This window comes from Hyperoodon ampullatus, assembly GCF_949752795.1.
Source record: "Hyperoodon ampullatus genome assembly, chromosome: 10".
NCBI lineage: Eukaryota > Metazoa > Chordata > Mammalia > Artiodactyla > Ziphiidae > Hyperoodon > Hyperoodon ampullatus.
The window spans coordinates 46670152-46687539 of NC_136923.1; the positions used below are offsets into that span (position 1 = coordinate 46670152).

General features: G+C 41.9%; 1 protein-coding gene across 1 annotated transcript in view; it reads right to left on the reverse strand.

Moving 5' to 3' along the window:
- Positions 1-5250, reverse strand: part of CCDC13 (coiled-coil domain containing 13) — a gene marked incomplete at both ends in the record, with an annotated part of 28747 nt that extends 23497 nt beyond the window's left edge. Inside the window, 3 exons of the mRNA XM_079712980.1 lie at positions 517-659; positions 3016-3164; positions 5030-5250. Of these exons, the coding sequence (XP_079569106.1) occupies positions 517-659; positions 3016-3164; positions 5030-5250 (513 nt within the window). The remainder of the gene's footprint in view (positions 1-516; positions 660-3015; positions 3165-5029) is intronic.
- Between the last annotated feature and the right edge of the window lie 12138 nt (positions 5251-17388).

Consider the following 17388-nt stretch of genomic DNA (forward strand, 5'->3'; position numbering starts at 1 on the left):
GACAAAAGCAAGACGAACTGGTGGAATGCTCCTGGCTCTAGCTTCAGATTAGCAAGGATCCCTGTTAACTTATCCAACAATGCCTTTCTGGTGCTAACTACCTGCTAGCCACTGTTCTAAGCATTTTACAGTGTTAAGTCCTTTAACCCTCAGAAAACCTTGGGGTGAGTGCCGTTATAACTGGCAAGTGACAGGTGGAGGAAACTGAGGCACAGAGAGCTTATACCTGGCTCAAGGTCACAACACAAGTCAGTAGTGGAGCTGAGATTCACACCCAGGTGGTCAGGCTCCAAGCTTGCGTCCTCCTTGCTACGTCAGGCTCTCTCTCCACCGCCTGCGTCCTCCTTGCTTCCCGACACTTTCCCCTCTCAGGATATGACAGAGACTGAGGGACTCACTGCAAACACTGACCCACCAGTCCTTGGGAAGGACCTACAGCATCTAAGTGTGCTCCCTCTCTGGAGGAGTGGCGTGGGGTACGGGGAGCCCGGGGCAGGGGCGCCTGAGGCCCCTCACCTCTTGCTCCAGCTCCTGGATGCGGTTGCTCAGCTGCCTCACTCTGGTCTTCGCACCCTCGGACTCTGCCATCAGCACCCGGTTCTTTTTGGACAGCTCAACGATCTTGGTGGCAGTCACATCCCCAGCCATACCAGCCGTCCCTAAAATGAAGGAAAACGGTAAGATCAATTAAAAACACAGGCCCACACATTGAACAGGCTTGCTGCTGCTGGCCTGGGCCAGCAGCGATTTGGGCAACTGAGTAGCTGCCCTCAGCCACCTCCTGTCTGTTGAAGAGGATTAGGACACATCAGGAGAAAGGAGAAAGAACCTGGGGAAGGAAACCAAACCTAGAAATACAAATGGTCCAGTGGTGAGTTCTCTGGTTATGTTTTCCTCCCAGGACCCAAAAGCATTACAAATCCTGGAACTAGACATCAGAAAGAAGTCTAAGAGAAGCCCTCTCTAGTCCGAAGGGCAGGAAGTGGGGCTAAGAGCGAGCCAGGGCTCTCTCCCAACTCTGTCTCCAGACAAGCCCCACTCTTGAAGCTGCAACCCCATTATAATGGGGGCATCAGTGAATGGGCAAGCACAGAAATGCTAAAATATCTGGGTAAATATAATAGACTATTTTGCATCCTTCAGTTTTTTAAAACATATAATGGTTGAAAGCAAATATGATAGCATAGTCTGATGGGATGTTCAACATATACAGACATAATACATATAAAAGCTGCAATATAAGGGGGGAGGGTAAAGGGACTTATATGGTGGTAAAGTTTCTTCATTCCACTTGAAGTGGTAAAATATTAATTCTAAGTAGACCATGAAAAGTGATGTGTGTTGTAAGCACTAGCGTAATCACTAAAAAAATTGTACAAAGAACTAGAAAAACTAAACTAAAGCAAACACTAAAAGTCCACCCAAAGGAAAACCAGTTCATTAGCTGTCAGCAGCCTGTCACTGTAGCCTGGTTTAAAAACATGAACTGAGACTGTCCGACTATTCTCTTCAAAACATGAAGTTGGGGGCTTCCCTGGTGGCACAGTGGTTAAGAGTCCGCCTGCCGATGCAGGGGACACGGGTTCGTGCCCCGGTCCGGGAAGATCCCACATGCCGTGGAGTGGCCGGGCCCGTGAGCCATGGCCGCTGAGCCTGCGCGTCAGGAGCCTGTGCTCCGCAACGGGAGAGGCCACAGCAGTGAGAGGCCCGCGTACCGCAAAAAAAACAACCCCCCCCCAAAAAACCGTGAAGTTGGAAATCAGAAATGGGGACTTCTGAGTGAGGACTGGATTTAAGAGGTCTTGAGGGAGGCTCAGGGCTGGCACTCAGATGAGGCCATGAGCATGCCAGCAGAAGCAGCAGAAGACAGGATGTGGGGCAGGCTGGAGAAGAGGGAACAGGCCCTGTCTCCCAGGTCTCCTGGGGTGAGGAGGCATCTCCTGCTGTCCCCGGAGCCCATCAACTTCTCAACACCCTTGCAAAAGCTGCCCCTTCGCATCTGAACCCCGAGCCAGGTTAGGTGTTATCTTCTCTTCAGTGTGGTTTTGTTTTAGACAGAAGAGGCCAAAGAATGGAGGGAAGCACAACAGGCTACCAAGGGCCTTTAAGATACCAGATTCCCCCTGCTTTTTAATTCAGCACTGGTCCTCTGGGTGCACCTACTCTTAAAGTCATTTACTAGCAAAGGCAGAGAGAGACGCTCTGGCAGATTCCAGGTGAGGCATCATGCCCTCTGTGATTGCTGACACTGACTTTGTGCTTTCTCAGTCAGCCACCTGGGAATTGCTCAACAGGCGTACATCGAGCAGAGGACAATCAGGGCCAAGGTCCCCACCAGATCTAGGTCTAGCTCATAACCACAGGGTCAGTGGTCAATGTCCAGCCCACACCCACAGGGCTAAAGTCATCTCCAGGCCCACAAAGCCAAGGTCCCTAACAGACCCACAGGGTCAAGGTCTCCAGCAACAGAACCAAGGTCCAACTCCGACCTGAAGGGCCAAGGTCCACTGTACATGCTGCTGGATCCCAGGAAATCCTCCCAGAACAGCGAACTCCCCTGTCTTGTCCACCCTTCTGGAGCAGCAGCAGCAAGTGGTGTAGAGTAAATGCCTACTTCCACTGGGGCTTTTTCGCGTCCATGATAGTGTTTGAGCCAAAGCATCCAGATAGAATGGGTGCCGTTGGCCCACCGAACACGTAGCGAGCATCACTGAGAACTCTTGTCATGAGTCCCAGGGGGGTCACCCACACTGCCTGGAATGCGTCTTCTGCCCCTGCTGTTCTCGTGCTTCCATTTCCCAGCATGCTGGCCTACCTGGCCTGCTCCATTCCTCTCCCCTCTCCCTCATTTCCAGGATTCATCTGGACAAGCTTGAGCACAGCGGAACCTTGCACTGTCTCTTGAGCACCTGCCCTCTGGAACCTGCTGTTTTTCCTGCCCTGTAGGCTCCATGGCAGCTGGGCCAGCCGACCTGGACTTCAGAGCAGAAGCTGTCGCAACAGCAGTGGAGCTACCTGTGAAGGCAAATCTGTCCTCTTCTATTTTCTTTTTGAGGTGTTTGATTTCAAAGTCCCTCTCCTTCAGCAACTTATACAATCGCCCGTTCTCATCCACTGTTTCCCTGAGTTGATCCCGAAGCCGTTCGATCTCGTCTTCAAGCATCCTGCAAGGCAAAGGCAGAATCACAGGAACCGATGGGCAGGGGTCAGGCCTCCACAGCCCACGTTTGCTGTACCTGGTTGGGCTCTGGGTGGAGATAAGAACTGGTCTGTACAAAATAGGAATGAGAAATTAAGGGAATCTCAGTGAGCAGATTTTTAACACACTGTTCTCAAAACTGAACTATTAAGGACACACACACACAGTGAAAGGAGAAAGAAGTTTTCAATAACATGGTTTACTACGGATTCAACAGAGCTATATAAAACCCCACCCAGAGAATTCATACTCCTTTCCAGCATCCATGGAACATGCATAAAGATGTATTATAATTTAGGCTTCAAAGGCAACCTTAGCAAATTCCAAATAATGGACATTATACAGACCATTTTCTTTAATGGCAATTGACTAAAATTAGAAATCAATACTAAAAAGAGAACAAAAATAAAATAAAACACAGAACTCCAAACCCATCATATGCTTGGAACTGAAACACACACACACACACACACACACACATACACACACTCCTGAATTATTTATGGGTTAGGAAGAAATCATAATTTGTATTATGAAGCATTTAGAATGGATTGACTGTAGAAGCAATATGTATGAAAACTTGCGAACAGCAGCTAAAGTGATACTTAGAAGGAAATTTATAGCCTTAATTGCATATGTATATTAGAAGACCAAAGAGGAATTGTCTAAGCCTTAAGTTGAGACCAGGTCTCTGGGTCTCAGGTAAACCCAACAGGAAATCAGAATAGGTGGCTAGTTTTGTATATTACAATTGTCTTGCAAGTCATTTTTTTTAGAACTTTAAAACATGAGAAATATGTGACTGGTGGGTCTGTGATCACTTCTACCATTAGGCATGGAGCCAGCTCCATAGAGGCAGTTGCTCAGGAAGTAAATAAGTTACAGATATTATAGATAACAGTAATTATTAACTAACAGCTATTATTATTGTTGGTGTTATTCTACCAACAGCTCAAGTCTCCACAAATTCCAGTTTCTCTGACTTGGGGAAAGATCATTTGGGAATAGGTCTGGGGTTAACTTAGAGCTAATATTTAGGAGCCGTATGAATTTTTTCAATTATTGAGAAATCTTTATTTTTTCCTAATTAGCATTTTTCAGTAGAACATTGTGAAAATCGAGAAACCATGAAAAGTAGAATTTGCAGATGGAGAAGATAGATTCTGGGTGAAACCAGAAGCAAAGAGATAGCTCAACAACTGCTGTGATTTTTTTTTTTTTTTTTTGCAAAATGACTAGCAAACGATTTTGTTTCAATCCAGACTCCTGCTTCTATTAACCAATATAAATCAATGCATCTGTGTGACATTGGCAAATTTAAAGCAAAATGAGAAGATTCTGGACTCCTTTCAACTGTTTCACCAACCATATAAAAGCAAGGAATCCATAAACTGCTTCTTTAGGACAGGTATGTTTATGTGTCTTTATGTGTCAGGGAAGGGAAATTGACACAGGAGAACAGCCCCAGTTGAGGTTTGGAGTAGTGATCACCTGTGAATCATCAGAGCCAGCCAACCAGCTCCTCAAAAACCAAAACACATTTTTCACGAAAGAGAGACTACGTAAGAAAATTCAAGTGAATAAACTACACCTTGATGAGTTTCAATTTTTCCATTTGACTTTAAGTGGTTTTTGAATACACTTCAGGTCAAATTATGTCCCTTTATGCAATGCAAGAGTCTTCAATAACAATCTCTGTGTCAAAACTTCTGGGTCTCAGCTGATAAACACACATCTGGTCAACCTGCCTGTTGAACTGTCTGCAATCATTCTCCCCCACCTTCCCTACCTCCCTGCAGTGCTCCTGGGAGAGTCCAAACTTGCATTTACCTCTGCTCAAAGCTGGTTTTTGAGTTCTGCTCCCCGGCTTGGAGGACGCTGAGGCCATCAGAGATCTCCAGGGGCTCTTTTTGGTCATCAGCTCTGCTTTGGAGGCTAAGTTCTTTTTCCTTCCGTTTCTCCATCTGTTTCTGTAACCTTCTGTGCTGCATCTCCTGCATGGCCCTGAACTGGAGCCTCAAGGTGTCCTCTGAGCCTTCATTCTCTGCCATCTTGCCCTTGGAGTAGGAAAAGAAGCCTGAGCCTAAGCAAACTCCACGAACTGCTCCTTTCCCAAGAGTGCTCAGCACATAGTCAGCCCTGTCTACAACCCCCAAGCCTGGAGTTGGCTGCTTATCTTTTCATGTGTGCATGAGGAAGCTTGGAAGACCCACCCTCACTTCAGGTCCCCTGAAAGCCAAAGCTGAGAGGAGCTAAGCTCTACACACCCTCGCATGCCTGAATGTGCCACCAGACCTCGAATGGCATCAGAATACTCCCCCCATCACTCAGATTCAACAGTTCACTCCTTCCTGTCCCTAAAAACAGTGGCTCTCAACTCTGGCTGACCATTAGAATCTCCTAGGAGTTCCTAAAATATAGAAATGCTGGGGCACATCCCTGGACCATTTAAAATCTTAATTCCTAGGAATGGGGCTCAGACATCATTACTGTTTTTAACTAAGGTATAATTTTAGGTTGAATTATAATTTACATATAGTAAAGTGCGTTAAGTCCTGAGTGTACAGCTCAATAAATCTTTACACAGGTATGCAGCCCTGGCTCCGGCCAGGGACCCGGTGGCTGCCGGCTCCCCCAGCTCCAGCCCGGGCCCTTCTGTACTTTTCCCCACCGCACTTACAGTGGTCACTCCGCTGCTGCCTTCTTGGGCTGCAGCAGACCGGGCGCCTCTTTCAGACGCCTTCTTACGCTGCCCCGGCAACCGTCACCAGGGAAACCAGCCACGCCGCTGCGTGACGTCCTCACGAGCCTACGGCAGCAAAGAGGTCGCCGGGAGTTCGGGAGTTCGGAAAAGGACAGGGGCGCAGATGGTCCGGGTTGAGGCGGTAAGTACATACGCGAGGTGGGCTGACGGATGAGGGCGTCTTGTGTATGAGACTTTAAAGTTGGCCCAGTGGTCCGCTTCTGGAACATATTTTTAAAGTTTTGTGGGCCAAACGTTCTGCGCAGAGATGCGCATCCCGCAGTCCTGCTGGGGGGAATTAAGGTGAATGATCCCACCAAGAAATTTAACGTAGCCATTCAGAATGTCTTTGGAAAATGTGCAACAGTGTGGGGGGAAAGGTTATTTTGTGACGGTGAGTGAAAAAGGCAGGACACGAAATAGTAATTGCTAAGTAAATGAAGTTGTGTTTTTAAAAACTAAGAACGGAGGGAATTCCCTGGTGGTCCAATGGTTAAGGCTCCGCGCTTCCACTGCAGGGCACGGGTTCGATCCCTAGTCGGGGAATTAAGATCTCGCATGCCCTGCATGGCGCGGCCAAAACAAACAAAAAACAAAATTAAAAACCCCTAGGAACAGAAACAAGACTGCAGAGGAATGCATAGAAATATTTAAGTTAAAAATGGTTGTATTCGTGTGCTGGAATTGCAGTGCTGTGTTTTTATTTTTGCATTTTAGAGGATTTAAAATATAGTGAACATGGTTTATTTTCAAAGTGGAAAACACTTGTATGTTTGGGTTTTTTAAAAAGACACTTACCAATTTAAGTCACTGCTATATACAGGTCTTTATAATTAGAAAGTCTTCAGATATCTCACGGTTGTTTTTCTTTCTTTTTTTCCTCATAAGGCATTCACCCACAGACGTGCTTGAAGGTGGGGCACCAGATCACATTTTGCAGAACTCTAATGCAATATCACAACCATAATATTGACGTTGGTAGTTTTATTTGTATTCATTTTTGTGTGTGTTTAGTTCTATACAGTTTTATCATGCTTAGGCTTGCATATTCACCACCACCCTCAGATATTGAACACTTAAATCACCACAAGGATTCTTCTTCTTGGGCTTTTGTAGCCACACCCGCTTCCCTCCCTCCCCACCCCCAAAGGCCCTAATCCCTGTAACCACCAATCTGTTCTCCATTTCTAAAATTTTGTCATGTCAGAAATGTTATATAAATGGAATCATATAATATGTAACCTTTGGGGACTGACTTTTTTACTCAGAATAATTTTCCAGAGCTTCGTCCAAGTTGTTGTACATGTCAGTTTGTTCCTTTTTATTGCTGAGTAGTTTTCTGTGGTATGGATGTACCACAAATTGTTTAACCATTTGCCAGTCAAAGGACATCAGGGCTGTTTCTAGTTTGGGGTTATTACAGATAAAGCTGACATAAACATTCATGTATAGGTTTTTGTGGGAACTTAACTTTTCATTTTTCTGGGATAGATGCCCAAGAGTCCAGTTGTATGAGAATAACATGCTTAGTTTTGTAAGAAACCGTCAACCTATTTTGTAAAGTGGCTGTACGATTTTACATTTCTACCAGCAGTGTATAAGTGATCTACTTTCTCCATATCTTTGCCAGTGTTTGATGTTTTCACTATTTTTTATTTTAGCCATTCTAATAGGTGTGTAGTGACTTCTAATTGTGGTTATAATGTGCGTGATAGATAATGATATTGAACATTTTTTTCAGGTGCTTATTTGCAATCTGTATATCCTCTTTGGTGCAGTGTCTGTTTATGTCTTTTGCCCAATTTCTAACTGTTGACTTTTGAGAATTCTTTATACATTCTAGATAGTAATCGTTTGTTGGATTGTAGTTTGCAAATATTTTCTCCCATTCTGTAGCTTGCCTTTTCTCTTCACATGGGTTTTCACAGAACAAAAATTTTTAATTTTGACTAGGTCCAATTTACCAATTTCTTTCTTTTGGTGTCAAGTGTAAGAACTCCTTGCCTAGCCCTCGATCCCAAAGATTTCCCCCTGTGATATTCTAAAAGCATTAGAGTTTTATGTTCATGATTTATTTTGGCATAATTTTTATGTAAGATGTGAGGTTTAGATTGAGATTCTTTTTTTTTTGCGGTACGCGGGCCTCTCACTGTTGTGGCCTCTCCCCCTGCGGAGCACAGGCTCCAGGCGCGCAGGCTCAGCGGCCCTGGCTCACGGGCCCAGCCGCTCCGCGGCATGTGGGATCCTCCCAGACCGGGGCACGAACCCGCGTCCCCTGCATCGGCAGGAGGACTCTCAACCACTGCGCCACCAGGGAAGCCCCTCTTTTTTTTTTTTTTTTTGACCTATGGCTGTCCAATTGCTTCAGCAGTATTTATTGAAAGATATCCTTCTTCAACTGAATTGCTTTTGAACATTTGTCAAAAATCAGTTGTGTAAATTCAGAAACAGAAACAAAAAGCAACCCAATTCAAAAGTGGGCAAAGGACTTGAAGAAATTCCTCCAAAGAAGATATACATATAGGTAATAAGCACATGTAAAGATGCTCAACATTACTAGCCATTAAGGAAATGCAAATCAAAGCCACAGTGGGATACCACTCCATACCCATTAGGATGGCTGTTATTTAAAAAATGGAAAATAAAAAGTGTTGTCCAAGATGTGGAAAAATTGGAACCCTTATGCATTGCTGGTAAGAGTGTAAAATGGTGCAGCCACTGTAGAAAAGTTTGGCAGTTCCTCAAAAATTTAAACATAGAGTACGATCCAGAAATTCACTTCTGAATATATGCCCAAAATATGAAAGCAAACAGATACTTGTACACCAGTGTCCATAGTAGCACTATTTACAATAGCCAAAAGGTGGAAAAAATCCAAATGTCCATCTGTAGATGAATGGATAAACAAAATGTGCTATTATCCATTCAATGGAATATTATTCAGCCATAAAAAGGAATGAAGTACTGATACACGCTACAACATGGATGAACCTTGAAAACATTATGCTAAGTGAAATAAGCCAGACACAAAAGGACAACTATTGTATGATTCCACTTATATTAGGTTCCTAGAATAGAGATTGCCAGGGAGCAGGGGAAGAGGGAAATGGGTGGTTATTATTAAAGACTATGAAGTTTCTGTTTGGAATGATGAAAAGGTTCTGGAGGCAGACGATGGTAATGGTTGCATAGCATTATTTTATAACGTTTTTATTGGAGTATAATTGCTTTACAATGGTGTGTTAGTTTCTGCTTTATAACAAAGTGAATCAGTTATACATATACATATATCCCCATATCTCTTCCCTCTTATGTCTCCCTCCCTCCCACCCTCCCTATCCGACCCTTCTAGCTGATCACAAAGCACCGAGCTGATCTCCCTGTGCTATGCAACAGCTTCCCACCAGCTATCCATTTTACATTAGGCAGTGTATATATGTCCATGCCACTCTCTCACTTCGTCCCAGCTTACCCTTCGCGCTCCCGTGTCCTCAAGTCCATTCTCTATGTCTGCATCTTTATTCCTGTCCTGCCCCTAGGTTCTTCGGAACCATTTTTTTTTAGATTCCATATATATGTGTTAGCATACAGTATTTGTTTTTCTCTTTCTGACTTACTTCACTCTGTATGACAGACTCTAGGTCCATCCACCTCACTACAAATAACTCAATTTCGTTTCTTTTTATGGCTGAGTAATATTCCATTGTATATATGTGCCATATCTTCTTTATCCATTCATCTGTCGATGGACACTTAGGTTACTTCCATGTCCTGGCTATTGTAAATAGAGCTGCAATGAACATTGTGGTACATGACTCTTTTTGAATTATGGTTTTCTCAGGGTATATGCCCAGTAGTGGGATAGCTGGGTTGTATGGTAGTTCTATTTTTAGGGGTTTTTTTTTTTGTGTGGTACGCAGGCCTCTCACTGTTATGGCCTCTCCCATTGCGGAGCACAGGCTCCAGACGCGCAGGCTCAGCGGCCATGGCTCACGGGCCCAGCTGCTCTGCGGCATGTGGGATCTTCCCAGACCGGGGCACAAACCCATGTTCCCTGCATTGGCAGGTGGACTCTCAACCACTGCGCCACCAGGGAAGCCCTATTTTTAGTTTTTTAAGGAACCTCCATACTGTTCTCCATAGTGGCTGTATCAATTTACATTCCCACCAACAGTTATGAGGGTTCCCTTTTCTCCACACCCTCTCCAGCATTTATTGTTCGAAGATTTTTTGATGATGGCCATTCTGACTGGTGTGAGATGATATCGCATTGTAGTTTGATTTGCATTTCTCTAATGATTAATGATGTTGAGCAACCTTTCATGTGTTTGTGGCAATCTGTATATCTTCTTTGGAGAAATGTCTATTTAGGTCTTCTGCCCATTTTTGCATTGGGTTGTTTGTTTTTTGGATATAGAGCTGCATGAGCTGCTTGTAAATTTTGGAGATTAAACCTTTGTCAGTTGCTTCACTTGCAAATATTTTCTCCCATTCTGAGGGTTGTCTTTTCATCTTATTTATGGTTTCCTTTGCTGTGCAAAAGCTTTTAAGTTTCATTAGGTCCCATTTGTTTATTTTTGTTTTTATTTCCATTTCTGTAGGAGGTGGGTCAAAAAGGATCTTGCTGCGATTTATGTCATGGAGCATTCTGCCTATGTTTTCCTCTAAGAGTTTGATAGTTTCTGGCCTTACAATTAGGTCTTTAATCCATTTTGAGATTATTTTTGTGTATAGTGTTATGGAGTGTTCTAATTTCATTCTTTTACATGTAGCTGTCCAGTTTGCCCAGCACCACTTACTGAAGAGGGTGTCTTTTCTCCATTGTATATTCTTGCCTCCTTTGTCAAAGATAAGATGACCATATGTGCGTGGGTTTATCTCTGGGCTTTCTATCCTGTTCCATTGATCTATCTTTCTGTTTTTGTGCCAGTACCATATTGTCTTGATTACTGTAGCTTTGTAGTATAATCTGAAGTCAGGGAGCCTGATTCCTCCAGCTCCGTTTTTCTTTCTCAAGATTGCTTTGGCTATTCGGGGTCTTTTGTGTTTGCATACAAATTGTGAAATTTTTTGTTCTAGTTCTGTGAAAAATGCCAGTGGTAGTTTGATAGGGATTGCATTGAACCTGTAGATTGCTTTGGGTAGTAGAGTCATTTTCACAATGTTGATTCTTCCAATCCAGGAACATGGTATATCTCTCCATCTATTTGTATCATCTTTAATTTCTTTCATTCGTGTTTTATAATTTTCTGCATACAGGTCTTTTGTCTCCTCAGGTAGGTTTATTCCTAGATATTTTATTCTTTTTGTTGCAGTGGTAAATGGGAGTGTTTTCTTAATTTCACTTTCCGATTTTTCATCATTAGTGTATAGGAATGCCAGAGATTTCTGTGCATTAATTTTGTATCCTGCTACTTTACCAAATTCATTGATTAGCTCTAGTCATTTTCTGGTAGCATCTTTAGGATTCTCTATGTATAGTATCATGTCATCTGAAAACAGTGACAGCTTTCCTTCTTCTTTTCTGATTTGTATTCCTTTTATTTCCTTTTCTTCTCTGATTGCTCTGGCTAAAACTTCGAAAACTATGTTGAAAAAGAGTGGTGAGAGTGGGCAACCTTGTCTTGTTCCTGATCTTAGTGGAAGTGGTTTCAGTTTTTCATCATTGAGGACGATGTTGGCTGTGGGTTTGTCATATATGGCCTTTATTATGTTGAGGTAAGTTCCCTCTATACCTACTTACTGAAGGGTTTTTATCATAAATGGGTGCTGAATTTTGTCAGAAGCTTTCTCTGCATCTATTGAGATGATCATATGGTTTTTCTCCTTCAGTTTGTTAATATAGTGTATCACATTGTTTGACTTGCGTATATTGAAGAATCCTTGCATTCCTGGGATAAACCCCACTTGATCATGGTGTATGATCCTTTTAATGTGCTGTTGGATTCTGTTTGCTAGTATTTTGTTGAGGATTTTTGCATCTATGTTCATCAGTGATATTGCTCTTTAGTTTTCTTTTTTTGTGACATTTTTGTCTGGTTTTGGTATCAGGGTGATGGTGGCCTCGTAGAATGAGTTTGGAAGTGTTCCTCCCTCTGCTATATTTTGGAAGAGTTTGAGAAGTATAGGTGTTATCTCTTCTCTAAATGTTTGATAGAATTCGCCTGTGAAGCCATCTGGTCCTGGGCTTTTGTTTGTTGGAAGATTTTTAATCACAGTTTCAATTTCAGTGCTTATGATTGGTCTGTTCATATTTTCTATTTCTTCCTGGTTCAGTCTCAGAAGGTTGTGCATTTTTAAGAATTTGTCCATTTCTTCCAGGTTGTCCATTTTATTGGCATAGAGTTGCTTGTAGTAATCTCTCATGATCCTTTGTATTTCTGCAGTATCAGTTGTTACTTCCCCTTTTCCATTTCTAATTTTATTGATTTGAGTCTTCTCCCTTTTTTTCTTGATGAGTCTGGCTAATGGTTTATCAACTTTGTTTATCTTCTCAAAGAACCAGCTTTTAGTTTTATTGATCTTTGCTATCATTTCCTTCATTTCTTTTTCATTTATTTCTGATCTGGTCTTTATGATTTCTTTCCTTCTGCTAAGTTTGGGGGTTTTTTGTTCTTCTTTCTCTAATTGCTTTAGGTGTAAGGTTAGTTTGTTTATTTGAGATGTTTATTGTTTCTTAAGGTAGGATAGTATTGCTATAAACTTCCATCTTAGAACTGCTTTTGCTGCATCCCATAGGTTTTGGGTTGTCGTGTTTTCATTGTCATTTGTTTCTAGGTATTTTTTTATTTCCTCTTTGATTTCTTCAGTGATCTCTTGGTTATTAAGTAGTGTATTGTTTAGCCTCCATGTGTTTGTATTTTTTACAGATTTTTTCCTGTAACTGATATCTAGTCTCATAGCGTTGTGGTCAGAAAAGATACTTGATACAATTTCAATTTTCTTAAATTTACCAAGGCTTGACTTGTGACCCAAGATATGATCTATCCTGGAGAATGTTCCATGAGCACTTGAGAAGAAAGTGTATTCTGTTGTTTTTGGATGGAATGTCCTATAAATATCAATTAAGTCCATCTTGTTTAATGCATCATTTAAAGCTTGTGTTTCCTTATTTATTTTCATTTTGCATGATCTGCCCATTGGTGAAAGTGCGGTGTTAAAGTCCCCTACTATGATTGTGTTACTGTCGATATCCCCTTTTACTGCTGTTAGTATTTGCCTTATGTATTGAGATGCTCCTATGTTGGGTGCATAAATATTTACAATTGTTGTATCTACTTCTTAGATTGATCCCTTGGTCATTATGTAGTGTCCTTCTTTGTCTCTTGTATTAGTCTTTGTTTTAAAGTCTATTTTGTCAGATATAAGAATTGCTACTCCAGCTTCCTTTTGATTTCCACTTGCATGGAATATCTTTTTCCATCCCCTCACTTTCAGTCTGTATGTGTTCCTAAGTCTGAACTGGGTCTCTTGTAGACAGCATTTATACAGGTTTTGTTTTTGTATCCACTCAGCCAGTCTATGTCTTTTGTTTGGAGAATTTAATCCATTTACATTTAAGGTAATTATCGATATGTATGTTCCTATTACCATTTTCTTAATTGTTTTGGGTTTGTTATTGTAAGTCTTTCCTTCTCTTGTGTTTCCTGCCTAGAGAAGTTCCTTTAGCATTTGTTTTAAGGCTGGTTTGGTTATGCTGAATTCTCTTAGCTTTTGCTTGTCTGTAAAGGTTTTAATTTCTCTATCAAATCTGAATGAGATCCTTGCTGGATAGAGTAATCTTGGTTGTAGGTTTTTCCCTTTCATCACTTGAAATATGTCCTGCCACTCCCTTCTGGCTTGCAGAGTTTCTGCTGAAAGATCAGCTGTTAACCTTATGGGGATTCCCTTGTATGTTATTTTTTGGTTTTCCCTTGCTGCTTTTTTTTTTTTTTTTTTTGCGGTACATGGTCCTCTCACTGTTGCGGCCTCTCCCATTGCGGAGCACAGGCTCTGGACGCGCAGGCTCAGCGGCCATGGCTCACAGGCCCAGCTGCTCCGTGGCATGTGGGATCTTCCCGGACCGGGGCACAAACCCGTGTCCCCTGCATCGGTAGGCGGACTCTCAGCCACTGCGCCACCAAGGAAGCCCTCCCTTGCTGCTTTTAATATTTTTTCTTTGTATTTAATTTTTGATAGTTCGATTAATATGTGTCTTGGCATGTTTCTCCTTGGATTTATCCTGTGTGGGACTCTCTGTGCTTCCTGGACTTGATTAACTATTTCCTTACCCATATTAGGGAAGTTTTCAACTATAATCTCTTCAAATATTTTCTCAGTCCCTTTCTTTTTCTCTTCTTCTTCTGGGACCCCTATAATTCGAATGTTGGTGTGCTTAATATTGTCCCAGAGGTCTCTGAGACTGTCCTCAATTCTTTTCATTCTTTTTTCTTTAATCTGCTCTGCAGTAGTTATTTGCACTATTTTATCTTCCAGGTCACTTATCTGTTCTTCTGCCTCAGTTATTCTGCTATTGATCCCTTCTAGAGAATTTTTAATTTCATTTATTGTGTTGTTCATGATTGTTTGTTTGCTGTTTAGTTCTTCTAGGTCCTTGTTAAACGTTTCTTGTATTTTCTCCATTCTATTTCCAAGATTTTGGATCATCTTTACTATCATTATTCTGAATTCTTTTTCAGGTAGACTGCCTATTTCCTCTTCATTTGTTAGGTCTGGTGGGTTTTTACCTTGCTGCTTCATCTGCTGTGTGTTTCTTTGTCTTCTCATTTTGCTTAACTTACTGTGTTTGGGGTCTGCTTTTCGCAGGCAGCAGGTTTGTAGTTCCCGTTGTTTTTGGTGTCTGCCCCCAGTGGCTAAGGTTGGTTCATTGGGTTTTGTACACTTCCTGGTGGAGGGGACTAGTGCCTGTGTTCTGGTGGATGAGGCTGGATCTTGTCTTTCTGGTGGGCAGGACCGCGTCTGCTGGCGTGTTTTTGAGTATCTGTGGCCTTATTATGATTTTAGGCAGCCTCTGTGCTAATGGGTGGGGTTATGTTCCTGTGTTTCTAGTTGTTTGGCATAGGGTGTCCAGCACTGTAGCTTGCTGGTCATTGAGTGAAGCTGGGTGTTGGTGTTGAGATAGAGATCTCTGGGAGATATTTGCCATTTGATATTATGTGGAGCTGGGAGGTCTCTGGTGCACCAATGTCCTGAAATTCGCTCTCCCACCTCAGAGGCACAGCCCTGACATCTGGCTGGAGCACCAAGAGCCTGTCATCCACATGGCTCAGACAAGCGCCAGGCCCCGAGGGCAGACTCTGCATAGCATTTTAAATATACTTAGTGCCACTGAACTGTACACTTAAAAATGTTTAAAATAGTAAATTGCTATGTATGTTTTACAGTAAAAAAATTTTTAAATCAGTTGAGCATATTTGTTTGGGTCTAACTGCTCTTTTTTCTAATCGCTAAATTACGTCCTTCCCACAGTTTAATGTAGCTCCAAGTTTAAACTGGGACCTTTATCTTTTTTAAGAGGATAAGATCACCAAATGGATTTCCCTTCACTGAAATAATATTCTCTCTCCCACAAATAAGTAAATATAACATAAGCAGTTAGTGATTCTCCTCTTACTATGAGAAGCAAAATTGAATTGACTAAAGTCTGTCAGAAGTAAGAATACCTAGGCTTTAACTCTCTCACATTAGTCAAGTCACAAATCCCAACTTTCTTCTTAAAATAGCAATAGTAAATTTATTCCTGTGATAACAAATAGGTCACGAAAGTGCTTTGTAAACTGAAATGCTCTTCAGCTGTCATGCATTATACAGACTTAGCTGTTTTGCCTCAAAATGGAAGTGAACTTTGCTGCAGCTTAAAACGAAGGCTCCATTTGGCTCTCCCCATTTCAGGGCTCTCCTCTTAATGGACCTCAGCTTTGCAGGTCCAAAATCTAATTTGGTCATTAAACCTGGAGTGTCTCTTGGGACCAGACTTATGCCAGCCATAGTATTAAGTGATTAATGTGTAAACAAGAACACTAAGGCACTAGTTTACACTAGGGGATTGTGACCCATATCCAGAGCTCCTCCTTTCCCAGAATCAGACACCCATGAAGCCAAAAGAGTCATCAGAAAGATATTGTGAGTGATTCAGAGCAAACAGAAGCAAACTGAGTTGAAATATTTTTGACCCAGGGTTAAGCCTTATTAAACATTCTACTTCACAGTCAGAAGCGCCCATAGATAAAAATTGTCCATGGTCTCCAGGTTCAAGTTCCCTCTTGCTAAAAGGTGCTGGATACACACTGCCAGCTCTGCCTCTTCATATCCCCATGGATTTGGGCTTTCTTTTTTGGCTGCCAGCCTCTCAGACTCCCCTGCTCCCCGCACACTGTGCCTTTTAACTTAACACCATTTTGGCTATAGTCAAGTCCTATTTTATCTATGGAGCAATTTTGTCTAAGATGTGTTTGTATATATGGTGATCTCATTCATCATATGTTGACTTTATTAGAAGACTCAGTGTTCTGCCAAGATTCATTAGTCCTTAGTTCCAAAGGACCTCTCTGATGGCTGAGATCTACCGTGGGTCTCCTCCAAGCATAATGGATTGGTAATATATTTTCTATTTTCCCCCAAAATTTCTCAGTTTCACTCTTGGCTCACATCATGGTCTTTCAAAACACTTGGATGAAAGTCACCTTGTCTCAGTGGTAACTGGTTTCTCCCCTGGTGATTAGGTCTCCAATGCCTTGTGTACTTACTCGTTTTTAATTTTAATTACTGCCTCCACAGTAAGACCATGGTTATGTGGGAATCTCCGCAACTTCCTTTTTTTTTTTTTAGTTGAAGTATAGTTGATTTACAATGTTCTTTTAATTACTGATGTACAGCAAAGTGATTCATTTATACATATATACATTCTTTTTTTAAAATATTCTTTTCCATTATGGTTTATCATAGGGTATTGCATATAGTTCTCTGTGCTGTACAATATGACCTTGTTGTTTATCCATTCTATATACAAAGGTTTACATCTGCTGACCCCAACCTCCCACTCTATCCCTCCCTCAGCCCCCTTCTCCTTGGCAACCACCAGTCTGTTCTCTATGTCTGTGAGTCTGTTTCTGTTTCATAGGTTCATTTGTGTCATATCTTAGATTCCACATATAAGTGATATCATATGGTATTTGTCTTTCTCTTTCTGACTTTACTTAGTATGATAATCTCTAGTTGCATCCACTCAGCTTCCTTCTTATATAAAGACCAAAACTAATACTGACTGAGGATTTATATATATGAAAAAACCTGAGGATAAAGCAGCTACAGTATATTGGAAAAAAGTATTGGGTTTGGGACCTAAGTGGGGAGTAAGTGTGCATGTGTGTGCAGTGGAAGGTGGAAATGAAGGGAAGGGAAGAACAAGTATTTCTTGGACAGGCATTATTTTATGTACCTGCCTTCT